This window comes from Micromys minutus, assembly GCF_963924665.1.
Source record: "Micromys minutus genome assembly, chromosome: 10".
Lineage (NCBI taxonomy): Eukaryota > Metazoa > Chordata > Mammalia > Rodentia > Muridae > Micromys > Micromys minutus.
In genome coordinates, this window is record NC_137979.1 from 18,268,755 (window position 1) to 18,290,990 (window position 22,236).

The window sequence follows — 22,236 nt, forward strand, 5'->3', positions numbered from 1 at the left end:
TGTTATTAACCCCAGGGGCACCACCCTTATCTGTCATTGTGCTTACAGGGATAAAGGCTTCTCATCACTACTTTTCAGTGCTGGCAAACATCACTCTGTTCTTTTAGGTCACCTCCAAGGTAAAGCTGCCTATTTTGTTCTATGCAACATCTTTATGCTCAGTGGGTACCCGATCAAAATGACTCCAAAATATCAAAGGCCAAGGGTCTCACAAATTTTTAATTAGTTAGAGGAAACTAAGACCAGGCAGATTGAGACATTTTTAACAGAGGCTAGTCTCAGCTAGTCTCTATGGGCAGCTGGTCCATGAGCTTATTCAGCTTCCTCAAACTCTCTGATGCCCAGGCTGCTGCAGGCTAGATTCATGCAAAAGCGGACACTCTTTAGGAAGGAGCAGAGGCCAAGGGAGTTGCATGCCACTGTTATGTCCATATCTGCCCAGGGAGGAGTCCTGTGACAATAGAGTCCCCTTTAGCTGAGTGATTGCATTGTTTCATAATTTTGTTTAAGAGTAGAAATGAAGAAGGATGGATGGAAAGTGGTATCTAGAATACTTTTAAATTAAATAAATTATATATATACATATATATATGCTGACACATGTTAATGAGGTACTATGGTCACGTGTGGTTATCGTATTTGTACCATTAAATATTCAAATTCCCTTCTTTCAATCCAATAAAGAGGGCAGCACAATACTGTTACCCAGTCACTTTGCCATACAGCAGCACACAAGAACTTTCTAGTCCCACCCCAAAGTTCCTTAGCATCCATCTATCAGCCCATATCTGATCTTTCCAACTTCCAGTAATTTTTCTTTTTACTCAACCTATGCTTTGTGCCCGGGATGACTTGAGACACTGCCTCCAGCCTACCTTTCTACCTCCAACTTCTGTATCCTTCTTGCAGATGTCCCTGCAGGTGTACTGTACGCTGGTTACTTTCCTGCGATGGCCCATAACAATGTCCTAAACTCTCAGCTTACGGCTGTTTCCACATCTGTAGCTCTGTGGATGCTCATGTACCAGAAATGTATGTCCCATCCAACTATGTCTCTCTTTCCTGTCCTGCAGAGACCATGTCAGCTTCAGTGTCCTACAGAAGAACACTTAGGACATTTCAGGCAGCAGTCATGTTTCCTTCCTTTGATTCCCCTCTGTTCCCTTTGGAATCTACTACACAGAACTTTCTCCTTACTTGTTAGAAATTATATATCATTCCATTTCTCAAGTGCTAATAGTGATTTTGCTCAACTTATTAAACTTTATAGATGAATATAAATAAAATGGGCAACTGCCCATGCCTTAGTTGCCATATTTCACTCCCTATCTAGGATAAGGTGTTATAATACTAAGAAAGAGCCCGTCCCAGTTCATTTTTCAATTGTCTTCCTTCCTAGCTGGGGAATCTGGCTTCTGATGCACGTGGTATGACAGACAAATCTCAGAAATGGATGTGACCTTCAGATCCCTCAGGAGAATTTACTCAGGATTTTAAAAGGGAAATTGCTTTGTGACGGTGTTACTTAAATCTTCGTGTGTATGTGAATGATCTGCTATCTTCCTAAAATGATGGTTCCCTGTCACTTGGTGCTGGAGTCTGAGACCCTGCCCTCCTTACTGGTTCCAGAGATGCCCTGTTGGGTGCCCTTGTGCTATTCTACATACCCCGAGGTGGGGGGGCATAGAAAGTGCGGGCCTTACTAGAGTCCTTAGTATGCTGGCCCTTGTGTTTCTCCTTCAGTCTTCCTATCAGCCCTGAGAGGTGGATGGAGTTGTGATGTCATTTTACCAATAGATGTTATAGAAGTCCCGGCCACGCAGGGGGAGTGGAGACAGGCTTAAGCATGAGGTCCTCTAGTGACACTCTTCTTTCTGCCATTTTAAAAAAATGTATTGATCATTTAATGGGAGGCGTTTATATCGGTATTTAGAAGGAAATGTGGCAGAGCCTGGAGGCCATAGCTCTAAGCATTAAGGCCTGGAATGTATTTATTTCTAGATGCTATTACTGTAGAGAGCAAACTTCAGGATAACATGACTATGGTTCATATACTGGGGCTCTGGGAACATGTGTCCCACTTCTAGGCCACCCATGAAATACAGACAACTGTTTGTAGAAAGGAAATTCTTTCCTGGCCACAGACTTTAGTGACTTGGATGTGGTCTCATTGCTTGGCTGCTGTGACATGGCCGAGAACAAGGGAGGCGAATGCCAAACTGGCTCATGTCATGGCAGAGGAGATTCCCAACTTGGATGACCAGTCAGCACCAAGGTCAGAGCTAAGCAGATAGAATAGCAGCCACAAAGCTATTCTTGAAGCCAAGGCTCAGGGAAAGAGAACACAAACATAATACTAGCAAGGAATCATAAAATGGGAGGCTAGAAGCCAGACTGGTGGGGAGAGCAAGGCTCCAGGAAAAAAAAATCTGAAGGACCCAATGCTCTTTCCTCTCCCAAAGAGACCTTGAGGACAGCACTGCACCTTGTGCAAGCCTCACTCTTGTCCCAGAGCAAGCAGTTAGAAAGATCGATCAATAGTGTAGAATAAGGAATGAATTCATCACTCCAGAGTTGCTACAGCCTTCTCTCATTTCCCACTACTGAAGACCATGGGGGATCTGGTAGTATCCAAGTTCTTCTGCTTCTAAAGCACGTATCCATATTTAGAGGGAAGAATTGACATTTCCTAAAGCAGGGAGTCTTTGCAGTACAACCTGATGCTTAGCCCATTCCCTCCATTACCCCTTATTTCTGAGAAAGTATTTTAGAAGCCTGGCCAATGATGTCAGGTCTACAAGTAAACATTACCCAGGGACATATATGTCTCAGGACTCAGAATGTAGTTTAAGTTTCAAGGACACCATTAATCAAGACAGTGAATGATGGAGTTGCCATGCCAAGGTATCAGGCAGTATCATCTCAGCCCAATCAGTCTCAGGATGAACTGAGCCAAGGAGGGATGATATCAATTATCTTGGCCAGCTTTAATCTGACTTCAATGCCAAGTAGCCTGTTTCCTCAAGTAGGTGTCATGAAGGCCAACAGAGTTGTGTTGACCCACAGGTGGACTTTGAATGGCTCATGAAATTTATGTAGGAAACTATAATCCTCACATCATCTCCCATGGCTGAATTGCTGCTGGCACTGCTCTAGATAGGGACAGATTTCTGGGCCAGGTGAGTGACAGCATCCTTTCAGTTTCCTAAAGGGTAGGAGGTGTTCTTGTTAAGAGGCTTATATCACATGGAGAGCCTTGTAGAATAGTCACTGTTGAGCAAAACAGACAAACTCACAAACAGAAGAATCCAACTAAGACTCGCAAGGGTATTGTGGTAGGGTTTGCTTGTCTGGTATCTTTTGGTTTTATCTGAAAAGCAGGTATGTCAAGAGATGGAGTCAGTATGTGAAGGCAGCATTCTCCATTAGTTCAGGTCCACTTTTGACAGTAATTTAACAGTTTTATTTATCATATATTATGTGATATTGACCCAATTATAATAATACACCACCATGTGATTGGTGTGTGTTTTCCTAATCATGGGATTTAGGAAATATCCTGTGTATTGATTAGGATCATGTGAAATACCCTTGAAAAACTCTGAATACTCCCTGCCAGTGGCTGATTCTTGGTATTCAGTCATTACTTAACAGTGAACAAGCATGGACCATACATGAAAGTTGTCCCATGTATACAAATCAGAAAGCAAGTAGTGGTGGTATAGGGTCATGATGTCTTTGGTTATGAGCCCCAAACGTTTCCCCTGCTCTGTGTTCATGGCACCATATGCTCTTCCCTCACAGAAAACTACAATACAGAATGATCCTATGTAATACCAGCTTCACACAGGCCATTTCCAGGCAAGTTGGTTGAACCTTCTCTCTTTCTTGCTGTTCATCCTACCTCACTGTTGCCATGGAGACTGGGACGCCTTCTGAGCTCTGTGCTTTATCTGGAGTCCAGTCTTCAAATACCTTAGTACAGTTCAACCCACTCACTCCCCTGGCTCCTGAGACTAAAAGTATCTAAACAGGATTCTTTCAGTCAAATAGCTCAGGAACCTCTTGATACAATCTACTGATGATTTGAGGGTTACTTCTTAGATTCCAGTGTGTACATGCGGACTATAGTTCCATAGAGGTGCGTGCATGTACATCTCTTATTTCTAGAAGAAAGTACCTGTTTTAAATTCTTACAGAAAACAGAACTACTACAGCATTTGACCAGTGTACAGGTGGGAGAGGTCAGCTTAGCCCCAGAGTAATGGGAGTCAAACTAGTGGTAAAGGGCTACAGGAAGACAGCATTGATCTCAGATATAAAAGAGAATGCCTAGTGGAAGTGTTCTCAGTTGATGTCTTACTGCAGAGTAGAAATGGGTCTCTGAAAGAAGCCTTAACATCTCTCCTTCCACTGGCCTTCAAATAACACATTAGTCCCTTGGCTCCTCACCCAAAGCTATGGATAGATACAGGTAGTAAACTCCATCCTTCTGTTTTCTTCCCCTTAGAACGAATGCAGCAAATGCTGTGTGTGTGGGCAGTGTTTTCCACCATGCTGCCTTCCCAAATGCCCCTCCTGTAATATAATATCCCCTTCCCGTCTCATTGACCATGTTTTCTTCCATATTCTTATTATTGTTAAGCCGTTTGCCCAGAATCACTGTTGGCTAAAATCTATGCATTGTATTAATTTTAAAGCCAAATCCTGGCCTCATTCCCTTCTCATGGATTTGGAGATAAATCAGGTGTTATTTGTGTAATTTTTAGAACATCCATAGCCCTACCGCAGCTCTTGCTCATATCTGGAGCTTAAACTGCTAGGGAGACACACTGCAGCTTCCATTGTTGCTAAGATTATTAACTTAGCATAAGGGCTATGGGCTTTCCAACTTGAAAACCTCAGCATCACCCTTGACACTTGCTTCCTTCTTGTGTTTCCTGACTCAGACCTTATGATGTGTTTTACTGGACACCAAGGTTGATCACATCCATAGTCTTCTCTGGCAAGTATCACTTAGAGAAAAATTTTGATGCAGGAACCCCTCATGGGGTCTAGAAAGATGTTTATTGGGCAGAAGTTCTGATATTCTCACCATGGCTCCATCTCCCAGGTAACCTTGGAACAGTCCCAACACCTCCTACAGCCTTGTAGCTCTGCTGCTACACAGGACCATATACACTTCCTTTCCATTTCCAATGTGTAAGAGAGCTTCTGATGCAAGCTTTTCCCTGCCTGGGATGTGGGTTTCTGTTCACCTGACCTCAGTACTCATCCCTGGTGGGGGTAACTCCCTCCCTCCCATAGTCATCTCCAGATCCTTCTTTTCTGCCATTCTGTTGTTGGCAAGACCTGACTTTGCTTCCCCAGTGCAAACTGAATAGTAGAAGGAGATCTTGTATTTTGCCTCCTATTTGCTTCCTGTTCAATACAAAGAGTTCACTGCTTGGTGTTACGTCTTGAAACACCTTCAGGGGGCTGGGATAAGAGTAGGAACCCACACAGTTGAGAAGTCATATTAAATTGTTTGATTTTGTTTGAAAAACAGTTTCGTAACTCCACTTCCTGAGGTATACGTAATAGAATGTCAGCCTCCTAAATGGTGCCCAATGTCCTGACCTTCCTGGTAATTCTTATCTCTGGATAGCTATCTCCTATCATGAAGAGAACTCATATGCACAAGATATTGTGAAAATCATGCTCTGTATGACCAATAACATCTGGTCATAAGAGACACTGCAGCTTGTGTCTTTTTCTTCTGTCAATCAACCACTCCAGAAATATCCAGTCAACACACCATGAAATCACTCAAGTAGACCACAGAGTGTTATGGGGAGAGACGAAGGCCTCCTACCAATATAATTCCATGGAAGTATGATGTCTTGAATTTATATCTGCCAACACCGATCAATACTTTAGATGATCCTGAGATCCTCCCAATTACGTAGCTCCCAAATCTCCAACCCACAGAAACCAGGAGAGATAATAAGTGTTTGTTTTGCTTTATAATGTTGAAGTTTAAAGCCTCTGTTTCATGGCAATTGGTAATTACCCCTAAGTGGAGATGTAGGGGCTGGTAACTCTAGGTTTGAGTTGGTACAAGTGTCTTCAGCATAGTTCGGTTGTGTTTAACTGCGTAGCCCATCCCCCATTCTGCAACAGCTGCAACTCGTAATAGCCACAAATGCCACCTGTATCCTCAATAAACTTTATTTAGACACAAATGGACAACAGAAAATACATACACAGATACAGTTATCATTTTCTCTATAGGATAAACACACATCACAGGGAATTTAAAAAGTAAGAGCACAGAAGGTAAGAAAATGTGAAGTCCTTGTTCACTCACACTTGAAACAGACAAATATTTCAGAGGAAGACAGAAACGGAACATCCCAACAACAGGGTTCACATTTGGTCTATAACAGCACACAGGTGTTGGGAAGGTAATCACAGGAGTCAGGGACCCAGTGACAGAATGCTCACAATACTAGCAGGACTATTTAAACAAAAGAGAATCGTGGAGGATTCCATACCCCTGCAACAGATGCTCTGCAAGCTGTCAGCTAGGTCGTAAAGCAGCTTGGCAGAAACGCTAGCTTAGATTTCATCTTGCAGCTTGAAGGTCTGAATAACCTCTACCTTTGTGCCCACATCACAGAGTTTTACAGAGACACACCGAGGAAGCCGGAACTGTCCACATACACGCTGGCTTAGAAACTCACAATACAGGACATTGACATTGGGTATAAGATAGGAATTTTGAAAGGGAAGGAAATAATAGCCCAGAGGCAAACACACACTTTACAAGTACTGCATCCATTGGTAGCATTTTCCACCATGTTACCTGTGGTCCCTTCCCACCGGGAGCCACCAGCATTTGTGTTCCCATCATGTACAGAGCAGAATGGATGTGTCTTGGAGGTCTTTTGCCCTCTAAAGTCATAAATGCGATCAACTGGTCATCTCTGTGCCAAGGGCATGCTGCCATGGAACCACCCCACTTATTTCAGATCCTGGGTAAGCCTTAGGACTCAACACCATCTTCACATTTCAGATTGGGGTTCCCTAGGCAACCTCTGTATTTTAGTAAAAAATGGTTTCCACTGTACCCTTCGTGTGTCCTCTTCCTAATGTGACAAATCCAGATGAGATGAAGTTATGGAGATCTGGTCCTCCACTTCGGTAAGCATCCTTCCCATAATGCCCTGCAAGAAGATGGGCAGAATTACCTGACGCATTCATGACAGCAACACAAAAGGCAATCACAGCTCCATCTTGCCCAACAATGATGGTGTGATTATGTTCAAACCAGCAGCTGAGCCACAAGGTCAAGGAAAATACTTTATATGTATATATTATGAGAGATATAATATATACACACATATACTACTGAGAATATATTGCTATATACACAGACATATATACAGATATGTTATACATACCACTTATATATTATATATAATATGTATTATATATGTATATATCTATGTGACAAAGATTAAAGCTACATTGGAAGTAGAAGAAGAAAGGACAACACATGATTTAACTGTGGCATTTCAGAATGACCACCAAGTACACTAGAATGTTGCTCAATTTACAGTAGAGTTGCACCCTGATCGACTCATGACACGTTGAAGCATCTAAACTTGAAAATGGTTGCTGAACACTGAAGTTTGGCAGTGTGACATAACAGTGTCAGCTCTTGGCCCTGTGCTCCTGGCTTGCTCTCATTGCTCATGGACACTAACCAGCATCACCAGCAATGGCCATACCACATCTTAGAAGCCCGAGAAGATACCGAAAGTCCCAGATGGAAAAGCATAACTGCCTGTGTATTGCATTTGTGCCATCCTGAAGACGTCAGACAGACAACCAAGCTAAGTGAGGACCCCTCACGTTGTCTCAGCATCCTTTCTTAAAGTTCACAAGTGTAGAGGATGTGATACATTAAATACACTAACAGCTGTAAAATTTCAAGTGAGTACATTATAAAAAGACATTAAAGGGTTGAAATAGGATCCACAGATAGAGGCTGGAAAGATGGCTCTATGGTTAGAAGCACTCATCTGCACCCACACACCTCACAAACATCTACAATTCTGAGGGTCCAATACCCTCTCCTGACCTCTGTGCCCTCTGCATGCATGTGGTACACTCACAAGACATGTAAGCAAGACACCCAGATACATAATAATAGGAAACAAAGTCTTCAAATGGTGTTTTGAAAAAAAAAAAAAAACAGAAGATACACAGCTACTTTGGAGAGATCGGGGCATGAGTGTTACTTTTCTGTGCTGCCCTAGTTCTTGTGTACAGTTACTAGATGGTTTTCCTTTTGGGGTTTTTACGTTTGTTTTCTTCTCTTCTAAAGCATGAAGGAATGGGCCTAATGGTAGCCCCTTCCTCCCTCCCTCCCTTTTCTTCTCCCTCACCCTCTATGTGTGTATGTGTGTGTGTGTGTGTGTGTGTGTGTGTGTGTGTGTGTGTGTGTGTGTGTGCGTGCACACACATGAGCGTGTGTGTATCCATGAATCATACGCAACCCATGGGACCACAGACTAGCAAGTTAAAAGAAACACAGCAACAGCTGAGCTGGCAGGTGGAATGGTGGCTATAAAACACTGGCAACATCTTTCTGTTTTCCTTTCTCGACTTCATGCAATAAAACTCTATCCTCTAACTGGCAAGGTACAGACATCTTCATATGCACTGAGGTAAGGAAAAGACAGGGGCAGATTAAGGACCCCGAAAGAAGAAATTTAGAGGGAACAAAGTTAACACTATACTTCTGACGTTCAAATAAAAAGTCTATGATGTGCTTGAAACACAGGCATTGTAAACACTGTGAAGAATTAACTCTACCAAGAAACACCCTCTGTACATACATACAGATATGAAGAAAAGTCACTAAGCATTCAGATTGCGACAGTGTGCTTTACAAACCGAACTTGTAATATATAGAGTTAAAAGGGTTTTGAAATGTGATATTAAATGCGATAACAAGAGGATCAAGCCAGTGCACTAAAAAAGACAGAGAAAAGTGATTGAGAGAAAATATATTAGTGCCATGTCTTCTAGGAGCTAATTAAGTCTCTTTTTAGCTATTTATTATTTTGTAATTTATTTCTATAGTTAATGCAAAACTCTCTAATATAAATGCAAAAATGAATATCTAGAAAAATTATATCTCATGCCAACAAAACAAAAGTGTTTTCTCTTAGCAAAGTCTGTTCTGGAGACTTGAACACAGGTAACTTGGGAATCACACAAAACTCTGAAAAGTTCAGATGCCCAGACAAGCCTCAGTCATTCTGACTTGGAAAGAGTCTAGTGAAGTAGGTGTATTTTAAACAAGCTCCTATGGTTTCTAGTGAATGGCCAGGGCTGATACCCATTGCCTGCCCTGGGACAAGTGGAGAGACAATGCAAACTTGAAGATGTATGTGAACAGGGAAGGCCGCTGACCATCTTCTGCAAGTGCTATTTATATTCTGGGTTCCTGCACTCTTCCTCTGGAAAGTGAAGCCTATTCCCAGTTCGTTCCTTCTTCTCCCAGTTCCCAAACCTGATCATAGATCAGAACACTAGAAACATTTTAAACAGATGGATTTATCAGATATGAGACAGGAATCAAGAGCTTACAATTCTATCAGAACCTCTGGTTCTAGGATCACGAAGTCGAGTCGGGAGAACCCTACCGCTGGCCCCTTGACTCTAAAACACATTACGTCATTCACCCTTCAGCTTCCCACAGGATACGTTCTTGTTGAAGTCCTGCAGTAAGGATTCATACCTTCATTGTACACTGTCAGCACTGAAATGAAGGCTTCTGCATAAATCTCAAGCTGTGTAACAGCTGCAAGCAGCTGGACAAACCATCTTTCCTAAGAGGAGAAGGGAGGCATGGAAAAGGTACATGCTACCAACCAAAGGCACACCAGGACCTTCTCTCCCATAACAAGCACAACCGTTCCCTTATGCCATACTAGAAAGGAGGAAACAATACAGAGGCCTCATAAATTTGGACCTCATTAATTCAGAACCTGTGAGGCATCCTGCAGAATGCTTTGGGCTGCTTTATTTTTGTGCTCCTTATAAATAAAAATTTTGATAAACAAATCAATACTGAGGAAGATGGAACATAAAACAGAGCCTGGGCTGTTTACAAATCATTCTCACCTGTCAGAAGAACAAGGTCCCTCAGGACTAAGCATTACTCTAGTGCTCTGGAGCTCTGCCTGTCTGAAAGACAACTGAAGATTCTGGATCACTTACTGGAGGCCAGGCAGACGGATGGAGACTCTCTGTAAGCATGGCTTTTGACATAACAATAGATGGCATTGTATAGTATTTTATAGTTTACCCTCATTTTTTTGGATATACTACTTTCTTTACCTTTTAATGGATATTGTTTGCAAGTCATTTATAATGTTTATTATTTTAATACTATCTCCAGTTTTACTGGTGGAAAAGCTAAGGCTAACAAGCCAAACTTGGGAGATTCCTATGCCTTTATTTGTATTAGACATCTGACTGTAAATACTACACACATTTTGTTATGAGCACATAGCTTTCTTATACATTTTCATAAATACCCAAGTTCCCAGGGCTGGGCAACCCTATATCTTCAAACCCACCCAGGTCCTCTGCTTTCTAAGTCCAAAAATTTGTGCAACCCTCACCCTGATGCCTGAGAAGAGTAGCTGTGACTCTTCTCCAAGACTGAACCTAAGATAAATAGTAGAAAACCAAGGAGGAAAATTCTAGGTGGCACCATTCAAACTCATAGAAATTGATTCTGCATGAGAAACGAAGAAGGAACAGTGCTGATGGCTAATGAGAAGGGACCAGGAGCACAGCTGAGGTTGGAAGAATGCTGGGGTCAATTCAGTTGCAGAATTTTGAGTTCAACAAATTGAAAAGCTATGTAAAAACCAGACCTACAGATTCCATCTTTATCCATCTTAAAACAGGGTCTCATGGTGGAGCCCAGTTTCACTTCAAAGTCCCTAGACTCACACATCAGCCTACCAAGTGCTGGAAATAAAGGTATGCACCACCACCCCAAATTCCTACGTGATCTTCAAAGGCATCTTTAAAGGTGGTTTTCTGGAATTGGCCTATGATTGATATAGAAAGCACAGTGACCACCTCAACCTTGGTTTTCTCAGTATTCCTCAAGCGTGAGCGAGCACCTGACTACCCAGGATGGCACCAAGGTCACTGGCCTGCAGAATCTTCTAGGTGGGAGGTGAGTCCTGATAACTGTATTTCTAATAAGTTCTTGACTGTTATAATTAATCCTTACTATCAACTAGACTGCATATGGAATAACCCTAAAGATTAATGAGGCAGGCCTGTGGGTGTGACCATGAGGATGTATTCACAGAGAACTGACATACAGGAAAGACTCACCCTGACTGTGAGTCACCCCTTGCCATAGGCTGAGCATCTGAAAATACTGGACATGGAGAAAGCATGCAGACCTGTGCTGTCTTCTCCTTCCTGGCAACAGATACACTCTGTCATGCCTTACCCACCAAAGACTGAATCCTCTTAACTGAGCTAGATGTAACACTTTGCCTTTGAAGTTGTTTCTGGCAGGTGTCTGGTCACAGCAACAGCAACAACATCCAAACGCCAGGAGAAACGGATGATACACAATCCTCAAAGGCCACATTTTGATGGGATTAGTAAAGGATCAGTCTTCAGCTGGACCAAGAAACAAGTACAGACTGATGTAAAAATAAATAAATAAATAAGCCTCTATATAAACAAGAAACAAGAGAAAATGGACTGGTAGAAAAAGGAGGAAGAGGAGGAGGAGGAGGAGACAGAGAAGAAGGGGAGGAGGAGAAGGAGAAGAAGAAGAAGAAGGAGAAGGAGAAGGAAGAAGGAAGAAGGAAGAAGGAAGAAGGAGGAGGAGGAAGAAGAAGAAGAAGAAGAAGAAGAAGAAGAAGAAGAAGAAGAAGAAGAAGAAGAAGAAGAAGAAGAAGAAGAAGAAGAAGAAGAAGAAGAAGAAGCTCCATGCAGGTGGCCAATCAGAAGAGAGGAGTCAACCTCTCTTCTGTTTCCTGAGAATGATGATGCACTGAGTTGTTGGATTGATGTGAAGGATACAGCAGGTACCACCAACTCCACAATATGTCACTCAAACAACCTTTCTATTCTCCATCCGGTAGAAACTGCCATCAGCTTTTCCCTATCTGTCAGCTACCAGGGCCAGAGAACAAGGGAGAACAGCAAAATGAAATTATAGAGAAGCACTATGAATGTACCAGGGCTGTAGGTAGAAGCAAGCAAGGGTTGTGTGAAATATGCTGACAAAGAAGCTCATGCCACGGGACAGAGAAACATATAGTCTACATTGGGAGCAATGTGGCTATAGGCTTTAGAGCATGCATGTCACAACCTGCTGAATAAAAACTGGTGAAAGACCATTGAGATGGCATCTATTCCCCAGTGCTACCACCATGCCCTCGCTGAAACTATTGACAGCATTTTATAAAATACTAAAGTTTGGTCCTGTCTCAATTTCTAACCGGGCTGTCTTGACTTCCCGTCAGAATTCTTCCCAAATCTCTTCAGGAGCCACAAGTCGGAGATAGTACAAAGGGGGATAGGAAGGTTCCAAAGCAGAGAGATCAAGACTAAGATCCTGAAGTTGGGCTATGTGCTCCTGACTCTGAAAAGAAAAAGCTAGAAAAACCTCTTCCTGTAAAGAAGAGTTGCAAGAAGCAGAATGAGGAGAAGGGATATTTCTATAAGACTTGGAGAAATTTGAATCTGTGAAGTCACATCAAGAGCCATGAGACAGAAACAAACCAATCAAGAGCGGGGGCCTGCTACATTCCTGGACCACAGACCAGATTTGGGGGGTCATGTAGTGTCCAAGCAGAGATGCGGGATGCACATAACCTGAGAAGGGTAAAAAGATAACACTGCTAGGACAGGCAGACATGCTAGGATTCGAAATCCATTTCAAATGAGACTCCCAGAGGAGGTTACAAAAGGGACAGTTTGGAAACGATAATTAAAAGTTAATTGTTTGTTGTTTTCCTGAGCAGATAGAAACTTTCAGTCTTTAGATCCACAGAAAGAATCAAGTCTTCAAACTATTTATTAGAAGGGATCAATTGCTAAATATAGCTAGACATAGGATGCTGTGTTGGTTTGAATATGCTCGGCCCAGGGAATGGCACCACTGGGAGATGGAACCTTGTTGGAGTCGATGTGGCCTTGTTGGAGGAAGAGTGTCACTGGGGTTATGGGCCTTGGGGCCCTCTTCCTACGAGCCTGGAAACAGTTTGCTCCTGGCTTCCTTTGGGTGAAGAAGTAGAACTCTCAGCTCTTCCAGCACCATGCTGTCCTACACTGACATGATTCTTTCCATGATGATAATGGACTGAAACTCTGAAACTGGACATAATAATGTGACCCCATTCCCTGTGTTTCTGAGAAGGTTAAATGTGTTAATACACACAGTTTATGTTACACAGTCCTCAGAATGTTAGTGTTAGGCCTTTTAAAGAATTTGTTACTACTTGAGAATAAAAATGTTTTAGTTCACTTTGCCTATTTCAAAATTTACTGGAAATAATGAAAGGAAAAAAGAACAGTAAAATTAGTCAAAAAGCATACAGGATTTTTGTTAGATAGAACGGTAGGGAAAATATTCCAGCACAGTTAAATGCATACATAAAGATACACAGAAAAATCCATTCAAAGAGTACTAAGAAATTGAATATACCACACCAACCCTAAAAATTGTTAAAAGAGAATATAGGAGAATGAATGTAGAATTTTAAACCAGAGAATAAACTGTTGAAAAACTTTTAATTGTGACACATCGAAGCAATCCTAACAATATATATTGAAGGCTAGAAAATACACAGATCTGAATATCAAGAAACTATCAATATCTTCAAAGCAATCAAAGGGGAAACAAGACAAATAGGTAAAACAAAACAAAATAAACAAAGAGGCAACTTATAGAGAAGAAAACCCAATGGGACAATACACATAAAGTAGTGTTCAGTCTCACAAGCAATCAGGGAAACTCAAATTAAAACCGTAATGAGGCAGCATTTCACACCCAGTGGACTGGCAAACTTGTAAATGCCCAAGACTTCAGACTAGAATCCTGGCGGAAGGATAACTGCTAAAGCTTCCTTGAAAAGCCCCGTGGCCGTGGCTGACAGATTTGAGTAAGGCCACTGTAGAGGCCATATTCAGTGACTTTGTTTGTAGCTGTCCACACCAGACCAACCCTGGAGAGTTCATGAGGAGCTATATGGAAGCAAGTTCAATGCAGCGACGTTTGTAATCAAGACAAACAGGGGCTCTCCAATCTTCTGCAATCTTACCCAGAAAAGAGGTGACAAACCACGGTGCAGTCATCAAATGTAATCCTGCAGCAATGCAAAATAAAACATAAGGAGTAGGAGCAAACTGACACTCTAAATGTCAGCATGGATGGTCTGAGCTCTCTCTAATGCTCAGCACACAAAGCAAACTGGAGAAAGACAGGGTGGTGTAATACAGAAGGAGTTTTTGAAATATGCAGTGTAATATCTGATATTGTTTGAGGACATGGTCGTGCATAATGTTACACAGATATAAAGATATTCAGTAAAATTTTAAGTATAGGTTTCAAGATAACAGTTAATTCTGTTGTAAGTTACTTCAAACATAATTGAGAAGGGCTATTGGGAATTGATCCTGTGTTCTGTTTCTTACACTGGAAAACTGGAGGTGTGTTAGAATTATTAAATAATTCTGTTTTGTCTATGTGTTCGTTTGTTTAAATACAGTCTTGCTATGTATCCCAGGATGGCTTAAAGTCATGACCTTTCAGCCTCTACCTCCCCAATGCTATAATTGAAGGCTATACTACCATTTGCAGCTAGAGTTCTGCTGTGTGTGTGTGTGTGTGTGTGTGTGTGTGTGTGTGTGTGATTGGTTGATTGAGTTTGTTTCTTTAGTTTAAGTGCAGGAAATGGAATGTAAGACCTTGCACATGCTAAGTACTCTGCCCTGCCGCTGACTTAAGCTCTCACCAATATATAAGCTGAGGACAGAAGCACTCATAAGAAATGCTTGTGGAGAAGGGTTTTATTGTAGATGTGAGGGAGAGCACAGCCAGAGGCATCAGGAAGAGTCTGGAGCAGAGAGAGAGTAGTTCACTAAATATGGTCAGCAGACTGGGTCATGGAAAGATGGAGGAGAGAGAGAGAGAGAGACAGAGAGAGACAGAGAGAGAGAGAGAGAGAGAGAGAGAGAAGAAGGGTCACTAGGAGAGAAAGATAAAAGAGAGTGCATGACCCAAATACCAGGTTTATATGAAAGTGAGAAGCTGGGGGAGGAAAGTCCATGAGCTGGAGAAGTCTAGAATAGGAAATGGGGTGAGAAGAGCTGAGAAAAGCCAGAAGGACTGTATAGTAGGTACGTGCTATGCTGAGGGAACCTGAAAGTCAGGCTTTAATTGGTATGGTGTACTAATAGCCACCATGGATAACCATTTGTCCTGAGTACTTTCTTTTAGGACTGACAACCTCTAAATTATCTTTTTGCTGATAGATGTAATAAAATTGTAAGGGCTGGGTAGATGAATGGTCAGATAATAGATGAAAGGGGCACGGAGAGCCAGGCATTGCTAAGAATAGGTAGTTGGATGATTAATAATAGATGCTTGGATAGGTTAAGCTATTCTTCCTCAAGAATATCATACATCATCAATGTTTTCAAAACAAAGACATTGGAGAGTCTTCTAGTTTGAAGACGACCAATAAGTACCTGCTGGGACTAATGTACCAACAAGAGGCAAACCATAGGATTTCTGGAATCACGCTTGCATGTGTTTCTAATCTTCAATCAGCCTTGGAATCCTAGCATTCCCCAAGGAAAGGTCTGTAAAGCAGATTGCACAGTTTTAAACAGTTGCAGAATTAGCCTTACAGACAGCAGTGGGGCTAAAGGCTCCTGGAGCTACCCTAGTGAAGGTGGTACACAAACAATGTAAGAAAAGTGAGAGTGGAATAAGCCAGAGAGCTGCCTCGAGGACCTGCTTGCAATGCAGAGCATGTGCTTAGAGCTCACATGGAGTGGGGCTCTGAGCAGCTGAGAGACAACTGAGGGCCAGGGTGTCACACACACACTCACACACCCACCCACCCCCCCCCACACACACATGCTCCTCTGTGCAAAAATATGTCCCAGACAACAGAGGGAACACATATAAAACCCTACTGGGAGACTTTATTGCACAGGACAAAGGGCTACCCCTGTCTTACACATAGTTGAATTATGTCACTAACAAACCAACTGCAAATGTGTATATCAACTAGAAACAGACCATTGCTCTCACTTGCAGCTGACTCCCCCTGAGAAAGCCAGTGGATGTACAAAATTATAACTAAATTTAACTCTTAATTAAGAAAACACAAATGAAAATATGATACACATTTTTTGGTTGGCCAGTTTTGATTTTGTTCTGTTTTTGTTTCTAATTCCAATTCTCTCTACATAGTCCTGGCTGTTCTTGAACTCGCTATGTGGACCAGGCTTCTCTCAAATGCACAGAGATCTGCCTGCTTCTGCCTCCCAAGTTCTGGGATTAAAGATATGCACCTTATAATATACCTTTTAAAAACTGATCAATTTCACAAAACTCTTAAGAAGTCCATGATACTCAATAACAAGGTGGTAATACTCCCGTTACTTTGTGGAAGAGTACCAACTTGGCTTATCATCTTACTCCTGGGAAATTTTCCCTACTTTTTTTTCAATTTTTCCACAAGACATGAACCAGAGTAGTACAGGGTTGATTGCAATTTTTTAAAAAAAAAATACCAGTGAGGAACAACTACTCAAAAGACTGAGGCAGAGCAGTGTGTGATGAATGTGATGATTTCCAAGGCATAGGAAAATGCCTAGGAAGAAGGGGAGAAAGGGAAAGAAGGAGAAGAGGTAGAGGAAACTGATTCAGTGAGGCACAAAACAATGTCTCAGTATGATCCCTTTTATAGAAAGAAGAATGGGAAGTTATACAAAGAGGATATCTGCAGGCCCATTGCAAGTATGATGTTTTATGCAAGCAACATGTTTTTCTGGTAATAAACTTGCTTACAACATTCATTCCCTTGGGATAGGACTTGGGATGAAAGGAAAGAGATGTTTAACTCTGATTTTTTTTTCTTTTACTAAGTTAGTGTTTTAAACATGTGCACACACTCTGCTTACTTTTCACAATATTTATAGAGTATCTGAGAACTGGGAAGTGAAGTTAGGCTCGGTATTTTCCCCTCTTCTGTAACAATAAAAAAAAATGTTTAAAATCCCCAATACAAGGCATTTTCTGAACAGAAGGTGGTCCAGGAAGCCAGCCACTTTTCCTTGTGAAAATGAGAGAGCATGACACCCACTACACAGAAAGGTAGTGAGGAATTAATTCAGAAAGGTATTTCAAGGGTCTCCAAGGATGCTCCAGGCTAATAATCCCTCCATAAATGGCAAGTGCTCTTGTGTTAAACTCACTCTTCCCTCTTTCCCATGCAGGGAGCTCCTGAGGGCTTCTCACTCTGTTTGAATTCTAAACTGACCTTGGACCAGAAAGAGGCCCAGTCAGAACATGATCAAGAGTCCCAGCTTTGGCATCCAGGCTGAGGGAGGCCTCTTTGCCCTAGGGGACCCCAGGAGCTCCTTCTATTTTCCATGAACCTCAGCCTAGCTCTATAACAAAGGGGCTGAGAACTAGGAGACAAAGCATACCCAGGTAGTCACTTTCTGGCAAACAAACTACGTGATTTCCAAGGTACTGGTTTACACAAGCCTATTGCGATCTTGTGCTCACGATGAAACGTCTCTACTGTGAACAACCTCCTTCTGAGATCTTTCTCCTGCACAGGCTGTATGTAGCCTTGGAAGACAAGGACTAGGGACAGATATCAGTCCCCACACCTCCATGGATGTGAGTACCCATAGCTGTGAGGACTCTGAATGAATAGCCCCAGATTGCAGGCCCAGAGCAGAGAGCAAGGAACATTCTCAAGGTCACAGAAAGCCTTGGACTCAACCTCATCAGGGTGGACCTTTTCATTCTACAGTGCAGTCCTCAGACGAAGCTATTAGATATAAAAGAAAGCAGAGACCAGAAAAGGTGGGGGTAGAGGCCAAGATACTAAAACCCGCCTTAATAACCACCCAACAAGGGAGAAACCTCCAGAAAGGAACTCACAGACTTTTAGTTCAAATAAATGCTTTCAGTTTAATTGGTATAGATGTTTTAAATTTAGAAACAAAATTCAAATAAACAAAAATAGACATTTTTTTCTATACACACCTCAGAGCTGTGGCAAAAGGCAAAGAAAGAAGATGGTTGAGGGAAAATTCTAAGTCAACTTCATTCACTGTAACAGGAGACTTTACCAGTGTGTCTTGAATATTTCATATTCTTGGGGATAAATTGTGTGTTAGGGGGAGGGTTGTAGTTGTTAATGTATTACACGGTTTAGTTAATTGTGGTAGCACAATCTCAACTATTCAACTTATTAAGGCAAGAGGAAGACAAGTTCGAGGCCATTCGGAACTATAAAGTAAGTTCAAGGTCAGCATAATTTGCTGACACTGTGTCTTTGGGGACAAAGATCCCTCTAGCATATGCAAGGCTCTTTGTTCAATCTTTATCACTAGAGAGGTGAGTGAAGAGAAAATAAAAAGAACAGAAAATAATATGCTATGAAAATAAAACTTTCCAAGTCATACCTCTTTTGTCTCCTAACTATTTGCCAAGGAGAAGGCTGAAAGAGCCTTTGGAGGTGGTAATATCAACCTTCAGAAACTGGAGGTGGTCTAAACCCTTTATCTAATTCCTGCCTTGAAAGCAGGATCAGAGGAAGCTGCACTATAACTAGAGGTATGTCTAAGGTCACCCTTTGTAGGCTCTGTATTGATAAATGAGAAAACTGGTGTTAGGAAGGGGCCGGCAGCCCAAAGAAAAGGAGATATGACTGCTGGCCTCTGCCTTCCTAGGTCAACATTCTTCCCAATGTCCCTAAGAGCATACAGCCTGCCTTGTGGAGAAGGAAATGACACTAAAGCTTATTTCTACTCTAGAGGACCCCAGTGCACCATTTATTTTCTCTTCTGTTATTTTTTCTTTGGTTATGTTGGCTGCAGTCCCCTTGGAAAGTAGCCCAGCCAAACCAAATCCCTGTCTTTGACTCCAATCAGAATCTCAGAGCTGTCTCATTGTCTTAAGCAGGACTCTGGCCAAGAGTAGTCTTGAAGAGGGACAGCAGAGGAGGCGAAATATGCAGGAACTCTCTGCAAGGAGAACAGTTCGTTCTTTAACTGCTCCAAATGTCTTGCAAGGTCATGAAGGTTAGGGTAGACCTCTGAGCCCCAAGAACTGCGTAAATTGAAGTGGCCCCTCTTGTTAATACCTGCTGATGTACAGGGAGACTGAGATCTGTTTTCATCTGTTTCTACAAAACTACTGTGCTTTCTACAAGTGCAACCAAATTAACGGTCTTAGTAAAAGGAATCCTGAGAAACTGCCACTTTGTTCAGTTCAAACCATGTGTCATGGTGCTAAGGCAGAGAGCGCCACTGATTATCTACAGGAAAAATCTTATTGGTTTTTCCCAGTTTGAAGATGAGGAAATATTCTTGGAGAAGTTAAATAATCATCGAAGTCAGAATGGCTATGCAGCGATTTAGGACAGAGGCTCATGTCCGTGCCCTGGCTCTCTATACTGAAGGCTCCTGCAATTTATCCCAGGGAAGCTAAGCTTGAGATGCCAACTAACTCCAGAGAGAGCATAAGAATGTAGGGTTGCAATAAATCAGTCCGGCTCTGACACCAGCTCAGCAGCTCTTGGGCAAAACACTCATGCTTCCTGAACCTCAGCTATTCTCTTTGGTGAATGTGAGTGTGCGGGCCTCATAAGGTAAGTATTAAGGTAAATGCATTCATATATATAATACGCAGAACACTTCTTCACTAAAGATGATTATTGTCCCTACTACCACAGGAAGATGTTGAAGAATAGTCAACATTTCACAATGTTTTAGGAGAAACACAAGAAGATGCCTTGAATTCAAGCTTCTGCAATGATCCAGGGAACTTCTGCTTCTAGGTTCATACTAATAATAACTTTGTCCCTCCCTGGTTTAAAGAACTCACTAAAATGCACATAGAAATTATTTGGGGAAAAAGGAGACTAGGAAAATGCTGAATTCTGGTTCATATTTCATCTAAAAGGTAATGTCATGTCTCACACCTGCCTGCCCTGGTGCCATGTGGTCTTGAGTCCTTCATCTTGGTCAGGAAATGCTATGTGGATTGAACAACCATTCTGGGGATGGAGCATTGCTCAGAACCAACCAGAGTCTGACACTGTTTGATCTACATGGCATAAGTGTGGGGCATTTATCTTGACTTCATCTATTGGTTCTAGAATTTTGGAAAAGTGGGTCATATGAGATTCTTGGGGTTCAATTCAAGAGTCCCTTCTCCAATCCACTTCCATTTGAAATACTCTACCTCTTTTTAATGTATTTAGGATAGACTATCCTGTTGTAGCCAGAACAGAGCAGAAATTAGAAAGAACAACTTGGAAATGATAGCTCTTCTAGATTTAAGTTCCTGGGAGAGACTAATTTGAGTTATGGACCATTGGATTCGCAGCACCTTTCTTCCCCTGTCCATTTGAATGGCAATGGTCTATGCTGATAATCATCCCTGCCTACATCATTCCATCACAATTGTCCAGCAGAAACACCAGTGACAAAACCCTATCAGCTGCATCAAGGATAAATGAGACTTCAGGCCAGTTATTGTTATGATCTGTAAAAGGATACGAGTTATACAACTTAATCACACTTTGTGGTAACTAAATTAATCAACTCATATGAAGTGTTTAAGACCTTAATTAGACATGTTAACACAATACGTGATGGCCATTGTCATTCAGATCTAAGCAAGTACGTCTGGGAGGGAAAAATGATACCTAGTGGTAAGGACTGTCATAAACAAGTGAGGTGGTCCTATGTCAGACTTGGGAAAAAGGGGGGGATTGAGAGGTTACACTGACCATCTGGATTAACATTTCAGCTCCATTTCTTTTTAGCTGCATATTTTGAGACAGATTACTTAAAATTTCTAGTTCATTCATCAGTCATACATTTAAAAGAAAGATAAAAATAGTAGACTCTTCCTTATTAGATGCTGAAAGATTTTAATGAATAGATACACAAAAAAAGCATGTATATATAAAGGGTATGCCTAGATCTATGAAGGTCTGTATTTTTTCAATCAACTCTGTATCTTTTTGGCATTTTCTAAAGGTAAGAACCACAAGTCAAGGCCCACCACCACTACACAATATAGTTCCCAGACATTTTTATAAAGTGTAACCTGGTGTGCTGGTTTGTTTTCTGTCAACATAACACAAGCTAGAGTCACTGGGGAGGGGAGAGCCTCCTCACTGGTTTGAGAACATTTAGAGAAAATAAAAACTTTTTTGTAAGATTAGGCTGTAAGGAAAACTGTAGAGCATTTTCCTAATTAGTGATTGATGCCATAGGATCTAGATCATGGTGGTTGGGTCAACCTTGAGTGGGAGGCCCTGAGTTCTATAAGAAAGCAGAATGAGGAAGTCACATAAAGCAAGCTAGAAACCAGCATCCCTGCTCTACACCCCACCCACATTACATGGCCTCTGCATCAGCTCCTGCCTCCAGGTTCAGGCCCAGTTTGAGTTCCTGTTCTGACTTCATAGATGGTAAACAGTGATGTGGAAGTATAAGCCAAATAAAACTGTTCTTCTCCAAGTTCTCTTTGGCATGCTGTTTCATCACAGCCATAGAAACCCTAACCAGAACACTTGAGCTCTCCAGCATTTTCTGCTTTCTGTACTCTTCAGCCTCTGACCTTGACTTCCCCTCCCTAGAGAAGGCTGAGTTGGAAGGAAGGGGCTTTGATTTACAGGGTCCTTGCATTTATCTCCTTCTCTCTGTCTTTCCTGCTTTTTTGTTAAGCATGCTACCCTTGTCCCTGTTGCAGGCTAACATCCATCACCTTTCATCTTCAGCTTATCCTCTTCAAAGCATCTATTCCTCTCCTCAATCAACTCATCCACACTGGAGCTCATCTCACAGCTCACCACCTTAAATGCAACTCGCCTTTACCCTGTGGCCTCCTCCCCAGGCACTTCCTCATTTCCTCACCAG

The 22,236-nt window shown here is 41.9% G+C and overlaps 1 protein-coding gene across 4 annotated transcripts in view; it reads right to left on the minus strand.

Moving 5' to 3' along the window:
• Nucleotides 1-22,236, minus strand: part of SHISA6 (shisa family member 6) — a gene marked incomplete at both ends in the record, with an annotated part of 275,963 nt that overhangs the window by 144,004 nt on the left and 109,723 nt on the right. For 2 of the 4 annotated variants that reach the window (XM_080924418.1, XM_080924417.1), the window contains one exon: nt 7,113-7,208. The exons of the other annotated variants lie outside the window; for them this stretch is intronic. In XM_080924418.1, coding sequence (XP_080780544.1) covers nt 7,113-7,208 — 96 coding nt within the window. The remainder of the gene's footprint in view (nt 1-7,112; nt 7,209-22,236) is intronic. 4 annotated transcript variants of the gene reach the window in all.